Source organism: Malania oleifera, chromosome 8 (genome assembly GCF_029873635.1).
Source record: "Malania oleifera isolate guangnan ecotype guangnan chromosome 8, ASM2987363v1, whole genome shotgun sequence".
NCBI classification, from domain to species: Eukaryota; Viridiplantae; Streptophyta; class Magnoliopsida; order Santalales; family Ximeniaceae; genus Malania; species Malania oleifera.
Window position 1 is genome coordinate 81,969,229 of NC_080424.1, and position 9,906 is coordinate 81,979,134.

The 9,906-nt window shown below is 35.2% G+C and overlaps 1 protein-coding gene across 2 annotated transcripts; it reads right to left on the bottom strand.

Moving 5' to 3' along the window:
* Window positions 1-1,647: 1,647 nt before the first annotated feature.
* On the bottom strand, window positions 1,648-9,219 carry LOC131161881 (mannose-P-dolichol utilization defect 1 protein homolog 2). Of its 2 annotated transcripts, XM_058117896.1 has the most exons (9): window positions 8,935-9,219; window positions 8,066-8,219; window positions 4,240-4,312; window positions 4,068-4,134; window positions 3,795-3,854; window positions 2,889-2,949; window positions 2,758-2,799; window positions 2,034-2,148; window positions 1,648-1,940 (listed from the first exon to the last, which is right to left on the bottom strand). In XM_058117896.1, exons 1-8 carry the CDS (start codon window positions 9,079-9,081, stop codon window positions 2,045-2,047), a joined length of 708 nt encoding a protein of 235 aa, XP_057973879.1. In that variant the 5' UTR covers window positions 9,082-9,219; the 3' UTR covers window positions 1,648-1,940; window positions 2,034-2,044. The 2 variants fall into 2 exon arrangements, with proteins under 2 accessions (XP_057973879.1, XP_057973877.1); XM_058117894.1 differs by having other exon boundaries at window positions 1,648-2,148.
* Window positions 9,220-9,906: the final 687 nt, after the last annotated feature.

The window sequence follows — 9,906 nt, forward strand, 5'->3', positions numbered from 1 at the left end:
GAACACATTTTTGCTCATTTGTATTTCCACTTATTTATAATATAATGGCAATTACATACCTGTTGTAGGTCCAAAATTAGTAATGAATAATTATAAGTGTAATTATCTCTAATGCTCTAGAATATAAATAATAATAAAAAAATCCTTCTCAATTTGTGTAGAAAGTATATCGAAGCCATGTACAACTTTCCGAATTCAAATCTTAGCCTGACTAAAATAATGACTCAAGCTGTAATACAATTTTGCTTCAACTTAATTTTTCTTTTAAGAATGTTTCGTTTTATTTTTATTTTTATTTTCACAAAATGCTATATACACCATTCATAATTTTATATGTAATGCATATTATTTCATACAATAGCAATGCACTAAGGTCATCTCTTCACACATTCACCTCCATCTAAAAAACCAAAAAGATTAAAAGATAATGAATTTGTTGTAGAAGCCATCCAAACATTTTATCTCATATATGACAAAAAGTTGGCCAAGACTTGAAGCTCGAATTGCGATGTTTGAATTTAGATGATGTAAGTTCAAAGAAAATATAATGCAAAATTGTACTTAGCTTTGTCTAAATCCAAACCTATTTATATCAGACACATTAAATTCTCTCTCTTGACGATGTTGGGGAATTAAAATTCAAACAATAAATTTAAATTTACATAAAGTTAGATAAAATATAAAATAACATCCAAGATATTGATATTTTCAAAAAAAAAATTATAATAATTCTCATAGTAATTATATTTGTAGAAGTACTCGTAATTGGCTTAACCTAACCAACCCCCTCTCCCATTGAAATACCTAAAGCCTATTCAGATCAAGGATTTTACGTTAAATTTCATTTTTCACAATGTTTCTCACGTTATTAAGAAAATAAAGTATTAAGAACGAGTTAAATCACAATCGTCGCTAATTGGCTACATATTTTGTTCTCTCTTTCCTTGATAACTTAAGATGAAAAGGAAAACTCACATATTTTTCTTTTCTTCGTTCAATGTCTTTGAAGTTTCAAAAGGTCTCGAGAGATTTCAAATATTGAAAACTAGACGCGCATAATCAAAACTATATGGGAGAAACATGGTGAAAGCCATTTGAGAGGAGACGTACAAGAAACAATTTTTAGCAGTCTAGAACACGTAACATCCTCATCCAATCTAAACTGAATGTCTCCAGACTTTCTTACAGTGTAAAACCTAAGCATGTGTTTGGGAGATAAAATTTTGGGCCTACGAGTACAATTTTGCATCGCATTATGTCAAGAATAGCATTTGGTTCATACTTAAATAAACATCCTAAATCCGCCCGAAAATAGAAACATACAACAGCATGAATGGGAGTGTCTTGCAATGATAATTGAGAAAATTGTCAAGAGGCATACATGTCCTACAGTCCAACAGGTTTAATAGCCAATTTGAATCACACGAGAACTCACCAAGCAGTCAAGCACTAAGCATGGGAAGCCACTGAAGCCAGCCAAGGAGATTTTTAGGTGTAATGGTAGGGCCTGCAAAGCCTCAAACCAAAAACAGCACCAGGAAGGATGCTGCAAATGCAGCTGCAGCATATATATATTTTCACTTCAATCAAGGCTTCACTTCCTCGCACATACAACCACCTAGTATATAGCACTTATAAAAAGAATTGTGGACCACGAATATCTAAATCCATATATAAGCTAAATGATACGTAAACAGAGCAATTTCAACCAAGGAGAGGGGAGAATAAATAAAGACAAGATTTTTAAAGAAAAAATACAGGAGAAACTGAAGTAAGGTGCCTATTCTGTATAAACAATACATATCTTGAAGGAATATCAGACAGAATAACAGTCACCTTTCCTAATGGACCAGTTGAAACTTGAAGGATATATTGAAAAATAATCTGTATCAGGATATTGTGACCGGCCATGTATGCATTGATGAATAACACTGGTTCACCTGCACAGCTTGTTGAAGTTTGACATAAGCAAAACGTTACAATCATCTGGCGTGTCCGAATTTGACAAAAGCAAAAAGTTACAATGACCTGACCTCACTCTTTTCTACTCTACTTTCTTTCCTTCCTTTACATGTGGCTTCCAGTACAGAATTATCTGGCTCAGGATGGTACCATTCGTGACAATACCAATAAGAGAGCCCAAAACAACTTGAAGGAAAAAAATACACATTAAGGAAAGCAAATGAAAATATGCATGATATCTGAGGGAACAATTATACATTCGTGACAAACTGAGTTATGACAGACTGAGTTATGACAGTTTATAAGACAAAGAAAATGGATTGTACAAAGCACAGAGTTGCACAAAGTTCAGTTGGAGAACCAACCATTCAGGTGCAATGGACTGAAATGATACGTGTAGAGTCTAAATAGAAGTATCTTACATAGTAGTTTATGTGATACTCTTCATAGCAGCTCATCAACTCAAAAGACTTAAATCCAAGCATCTAGGGGAGGCATGTGAATACCGCTCCAGCACTGTTTTCATAACCCATAGTCTTATCTTGCTACCTAAGTCCACCTCCCTTTTAGTTTATTCACTCTATTTGAAGTGGCTTTCATGGTATGTCACCACCAGTCAAAATATTTATGGGAAAATATAACTAGTAGATATCTAAAGTGAAAAGTAGAGCTAAAGCATGTACATTTCACCAAATCCATGACAGAGTGTTTATTCAAGTTACTTCCCAACCCAACACCAAAAAATTGCAAAATGATGTAATTCAAATCACTAATAAGAACAAGAGACAAGGATACCACTTGTTGGAGCTTTTTCTTGGATGCTGGTAAAGACTCTCACTGCAAAACAATGAATTAAAAATTCATTACTACACTCAAAGTAGAATCAAACTGCACTTAGCAACAGTGCAAGTGCCAAAAAGACTCACCCATGGAACCTCCAAAATTCATGAAACTTGTTAAGAAGCTGAGCTCTCCTGTACTTTTGTTCTGTCCGAAAAATAGTTATTCACAATTAATGAACAATGGAATAAGCATCCTATAGGGAAGGTGGAAAGCCAAATTCTATGATTTCTTATTAAGCAAAATTGTAGGAAGCAAGGTGGTTATGCAATGATAACACCTCTGGAAAATTATGAAAATCAAAAGAGCTTGAAAATTAGATATTACAAGAAACTGATTGTAAATTAGAGGTTGCAAACTATAATAACACATATATTTTTACAAATATGATATCATAAACCAACATATTTTCCATGCAAACGGTAAAATGTGACATGCATAAAGGAATTAAAACTAAGGGGCTGCTTGATACCATTGTCAAAAATTATGAAAACGAAAACCAGAAATGCAAACTTAAAACTCATTCATGTTTATTTTTCTCCTTGGATAAAATAATGATTAAAAAAAATGTAAAAGAATATAAATTAAAAATATTATAATAAAAGAAGTGATTATAATCATTTTATTTTTAAACTCATTTTTTATGCTCCAAGAACAATCATATGGGATCTGACAATGAAAAATGGTTAAACAAAAACAAATGAACTTTTAATGTCTTTTATTATTTTAAATTTTTTATAAAAATTTTAGATATTTTTATTTTAATTATATTTTAAATTTTCATGGTCATTTTATTTTAATAAATTTAAAATATTAAAAAGAATATTTGATTTAATCCACAAGAGCCACCTTTGAATATTAAAGCAACATAGTGCAACAACCAAAAATCAAAAAAAATTGTTTTCAGTTTTTACCGAAACTAACAGCAGAAACAGAAACAAGCACATCATCATAACCTAGAAACATATATAGAAAGTTAAGTTTCAACTTACAGTAAAGTTCGTCCATATTTGCGGGACCCTAGCAAAGAAAAAAATTGCATGCTGGGATGCCTGTAATACAAATAAAAAGGCTTTATACACAAACAGCAAATTTTCATTTCATGAAAGGATAAAAGTAGCATGAGTATTGGATTATGCATGTGCTTGCATATCTAATATCTGCAAGGAAATGAGGGTAGGAACAAAAAAGGAAAGAAATGAGAACAATTACAAACTCCAAATGCATGTGCCACAGCAGATCGGACAGAAAATATTGCTACTCACATATAAAGCTTCAAAGAGAACAGGATCAATTCGACCAGCCAAAACAGTGGGAGCTACAGCACAATATCTGAAAAACAATATTAAGGAACTGCAAACTAAACTTCCTATTCTTGCAAAAAGCAGATTTATAACAAAGCCAAAAATAAACAACTTCAGGAAGCAAGTAGGATACAGCAATGCCCTGATCCATGTTTTGGTTCCCACATGTTGAGAATAGTAGTAGATAACAGCAACTAATATTATGGCTGTCAAATACAAGCAAAAGAAAGAAGTGCATTAGAACCTCTGAGACTGTGATATCAGACCACTCAACCCCAGGGCAAAAACTCTTTTAAAAAATATTGCATGATCTTATAAAGATAGTATTTGGTAAGGCAATACTTGTCTCACGTGTTGCACTGATCCTGTTGGTTTAGATTAAAAGAGAGAATTTTTTATATAAAGTTCAAGCCAGATCTTAAAATTTAAGCTCAGCCAACCTAGAAAACCAATCTTATTTCTGTGAACTATTACTAAGCTGCAATTATATTGTGATTGAAAGCTAAGAGGCAGAGAAAGGGGTTAAGAGTGAATTTAAGTGAGATTTGGTACAGCCTGAAAATTAAAAGTAGCTAACAGTAAGAAGACAAAGTTCAAGAAACTCACAAGCAAGATTAGGATATCAATTGGTGTAATCAGAAATAATTCTAGAAGTATGTGCATGATTTGGGCTTTTAAGGGTATAAGAAAGGGACTTTGATTAGGCTTGTAAATGAAGGAGAGAATGAATTAAGGGGGGGGGGGGGGGGTGTTTTTGTGCTGTGAACAGTAAGTAACCTGAGATCAATGTAAGTGTAGAGAGAGACAGACCCCACAAGGCACTCTTGCACAAAATTCTAATTACACCATCACTCTTAAGTTTATAAGGTCAGTACATAAGAAACACACACATAGACACACACAAGACTAGAGGACAAAGAAGTGGCGCCAAACAAACTTGAGGCCCAAGCTTTGACTAAAGACTTCTACAAACCAACTAAACTACAACTAATAGAACTCATTTAAAGTCTAACCCCCTACTTGACCAAAATAAGACCCATCTTGAAAACCATGGTACAGATGAAAATTACCAAAATAACCCTAAAAAGAAAACTCAGATAAACTGACAATGTATTGGACTAATATTTTAATGACTACCAAGGACACCTTACCTTAGACCAAAAAGGTTTCCATACTGTCAAAGAACTCCTGACACCAGCCTTTGGCTTCCAAAGTGGATCATCTTTCTAGCCAAGTTACAGATGTGCCATCAATTCTGCCCATCTGACTACATCAAAATTGGGACCTCTTCCAAGTACACCATCATCATAATCAAGGCATTTCAAGAGAAAAGAACAAGCTGTTTGTTTTAGGGATAAAAACACTTGCAAAGGCACAAATTGCAAATAAAAGTCACCATGCGTGAAAGAATGGGGACTGGGAAGTTTCAGATTCAGTAGGCGATCCTGGGGGAACAGCAAGGTGAGTTGTCGAACCCCTTAGTTTGGAAAAGGTAACCGTATTATAACTAAATACACATAATGCGTCACTGAGATGTCCCTTAGCAATTACTGTTTGTATCAATCAAATCATTGATGCAGTACTGGATATAGTTTCCCCCACACAATATGCAAAATATTTACTGGACATGCAATGGACAACCTAATAAAATGTGACATCCCTTTACTGGCAGTTTATCATGCTGCCCATCATAAATTAATCCTCCAATAGAATAAATCCCCAAAAATCTTTCATGCACTTTTAAAGTATGCTTACACATAAACTATTGTTTTTCATCCAAGCAACTTGGAAAGACAAGGATGTGAATGTTTCTTCCACCCAAGCTTGCAGACAGCATCATCCAAAGCAACATTTGGGGAACATCTCATATCAATTACCATGGTACATAGTTGTCCATTGCAACAAACATGTGTTTGCAAGACATTGGTCCTCTGCCTATCCTCCAATATTTTCCTGTTGTGTGGTAAAAAGTGAGAGTGATAACAGTGTTACCTACTTACCCATCATCACTTTCAGATTCAATCCTGCATCATTTTCAAATTCTGGCTCAAACACTACAACTCTTTGGCCAAGCTATATGAGCACCCACTCATTCAGATGTTCACAAGGGTCAACAATCAATTTGGTCATCAGGTTGAAGAGCAACAAAAGGCATTGCATGTAAAAACATTGAATCTCTCTTAGCCTTAGAAATAGAACTCTCTTGCAAGCTTGATAATGTAGAATCGACCGGTCAATAGTTAGAAGCAATGGAACTATGTTGAGACTTGTAAATTGGCTTCCATTGACTTGCATCCATAATAGCTCTTTCACTTTTAGGCTTTTTGGAAGCCATATAAAGCTCTTCTTCTTCAACGCATCTTCCATTTGATAAGCTACTTGCAATTAGCAGACTAATCCTGAAATGATAATGGGATTTAGACCTCAGCAGTACATAATTACATATCTTTATTCCAGAAATCCTAATCGTGTAGCCAAAGCTATATAATTTGTTAGCATACGCTTGAGTTGACAAACTCCCTTGGACTAATTCTGTAAAGTGTAAGTGAGCATGTTGCTTGTGATTAGGAGGTACCAAATAGGGAGTCATGGAAACTTTCATGTCTTCTCGGCTTCTATTGGTAGCATAATATACTTTTTGGTATTTTGTCCACCAAACTCTAGCTGTCCCCTTTTAATTTGGCTACTGAAAATAAGTTTTTTCTCTCATTAGTCAATTAATACCACCATAAGAAGCTAAGTAGGCTATGTGTAATGATCTTTGGACTAAATATTGCATAGTATCATATACTTTGGCCCGTTGACCCTGGCAATTTTTCCCCAAAAAGGTTTCCTAATTAAACTTTATCCATCCTTAAATCTTGCTCATACATGCTCAATGTGAGAACAAACAATCAATTGTAAAAAATATTTAAAATTCTAATACAAATAGAAGTAATAACAAATAAATAACACAATGTTATTTTATTCGAAATGGCTTTTGATATTTAATTGGTTATTTGCCTGAAAATAATTACTAGAGTCATAAGAATAGCTTGTTTATAAATGAATATGAAAAATGTTCTTTTATTTGAAATGGTTCATGAATCATGAACTTCAACCAATTGCGCCTTAGTATAATTACCATAAGCGAGCACAATACAATTGATTGAGCTAATCCGTTATATCATAATCACCCTATTAGATTGCCAGTTGTCCTTATATAAACCTCTAACAACCTCATTAGAGCCCCAATCACTATATGAAATCTACCCACATGCCATTACTCCCAAAGAAGCTCTAATACCAAATGTTAGGGCCTCAGCCCAACTTCACCTAAGTTTTGTCCACTTTGACTCATTGGGCCTCATAATTTTGACCCATAAACGTGTCTTACAAGGTTTAGACTTAATGATGCAGGTTAGTAAGGAGCAGGGGAGAGAATAGAAAGAGGAAGAGAGAAGAAGAAGGGAGGAAAAGAAAGAAACAGCAGGATAGAACAGAAGGTTAAGACAGAACAGTAGAAAGAAAACAGGAAGAGAAAAAGAAAAAGAAGGAAGAAGAAAGGAGAAGCAAAAAGAACGTGAAGAGGAGGGAGGGAGAGCCAACATGAGTCTAGATTAATCATGTGTAGAGGCTTTCTTATAAATAGTGTGTGAAAGCCATGTAGAAGGTGGCTATTTGTTGAATTTGAATTGAGAATAACATGTGTTCTCCCCCCCCCCCCCCCCCAAAAAAAAAGTATAACTCCTTCTCCCTCTCTTCTTCTTCCCCTTCCCTTCTCTCTTCAATTTCTACAAAATTCTCCCTTGGCAGTCAATCCTTGATGCTGTCCTGCATCACAAGGCCAGCAAGGCAGCACCCAAACAAGAGCAGATGCCTATGCAGAGCTGGTAACTTTTACCTCCAGGCTGCTACATGGACTTTCTGTTCAACATGTTACATTGATGTCAAATGTTAAAAATAGATTCTGAATGTACCTTGGATCAAAAGAAAGAGCAGCTCTCCATAAGCTGAAAAGGGAAGTCCTTTGTGAAGACAATATGCCAAGGCAATGGTATAACCGACTACTTCAAGTTCAAATGCTGCAACACTAAGCCCTCTGACACTTCTATGATTCAAAATTTTCAATATCTGCAATTGGAAAATGGAAGCATCATATCACCAACAATATCTAGGACACAGAAACATACGACATGCTTCAACTTGTTCAGCTGCTTGTTTGATGGTTCACTACAAATTGTTCTAATTGAGCCTTATATCTTTATAAATGAACTAATGCTATTTTCATAATAAACCTTAAATATGATTTCATTGCATTATAAACTGTTAAGCAGGTATCATAATGAAGCCGCGTGAAGATGACGCTCAAAACCGCAGAAGGTTTTTCCTCAACAAACAATTCTGCATTTAATTTGAGATTGGAAATAGAACCAACCTCGTCTTAGTCCATTAACAGTCCCGTCTAACTATTGTCAATACCAACCTAAGCAACTAAAAACTCACAACGAGGAGACTATGGCAATTCGCTCACATTATCATTGCGGAATAAATCATTTATCAATCTGCTCTGTAGGCATTTGCATCTTAATTATATTTTCTGTAGGGTCGTCGATAGCCCCATTAAAATTCAAAAAGTACCCGTAATAAAAAACCCCTTCATAAAAAAGGATTGGGTAAATTTACATCAGCAAAAGCCCAATCCATCGCAGTCTCCGTGATTTTGGACCCTTTGCACAGGACCAAAGATTCAGAAGCATGGGTTACTGAAGCCATGCAGCAATTAAATCTGCACAGGAAGCTACAATTATCCCTAGGGTTTGATGCGAATTGCGGGGTAGGTTTTTACCTGAGGAAGTTTGACGGTGGTGGAAGCGGCGACGATGCAATAGCCGAGGAGCTTCGAAATGAGGGGAAGCAAACAATCTTTGTCTGGGAATTTGCCGTTGCGAAGCGATCCAAATGCGCAGCTGAAATCCATCCCCAGAAACTCCATACTTACGATGCTGTAGCCTCTGTTGGTGAGACCCAACAACGTTCAAAACAAGCTTGGGGTTAGTTTGGTTGGGGAGAAAGTGCAGAGAAGGAAAAGACTAGAGAGAAAGAGGCGGAGGAAAACTTGTGGGCGAACCGTTCTTCCGTGTAGGAAATGCAACCCCTAATCAAAATTTGCCACGTCATCGATGGAGCCCACAGCTAAAATACGGGAATGTTATTGTGGAAAGCCTGTGCTCAATTCAATAGATTTTAAATTCAACATCTTCACGTGGCACACCATCAATGGCCACGTAAAAGAAGAAAATTTTAAAACCAATCAAACCGCTCACAAGCGAGCTCGATTAGATAAGGATTTATTCATTATTTAAATGAGTAAGTTCCAAAGCTAATTTTTGAATTCGATTTATAGATGAAGTAAGTGTGAGAACAGTTAGAATTGACTTATTTCAACTCTTGAGTGGTTTGATAATTGACTTAAATGAGATCGCTAGAAGCTTAGTAGTTGACTTGTTAATAGATTTGTTAAGTTGATCCAATCTTAAGAGACTGATATTGATTCAACCACCTAAGTAGAAAGACACAAATCTTGACCCAAATAAAATAAGTGAATGAAACTATTATTATTACGTCATTTACAAAATTTCAACTTGAGCCCAAGCCCGAATTTGCAAATGAGTTGAGCTAGAATCGAGCTCCAGCTCAAACATACTGAAGTTCAACTTAGCTCGACCCGTTGCAGCCCTAGTTATTTCTTGCATATTCCTAATTATTTCATTTAAGATGTAATCACAAATAAATAAACATTTCTATGATGAAATTTGGA

Excerpts from the sequence above, each read along its gene's own strand:
- LOC131161881 (XM_058117896.1), bottom strand. The coding sequence starts at position 9,081 with ATGGAGTTTCTGGGGATGGATTTCAGCTGCGCATTTGGATCGCTTCGC. Across the intron at positions 2,800-2,888 it reads GAATTTTGGAGGTTCCATGG|TGAGAGTCTTTACCAGCATC; the intron begins GTGAGTCTTTTT and ends ATTGTTTTGCAG. Across the intron at positions 2,149-2,757 it reads AGAAAAAGCTCCAACAAGTG|TTGTTTTGGGCTCTCTTATT; the intron begins GTATCCTTGTCT and ends TTTTCCTTCAAG.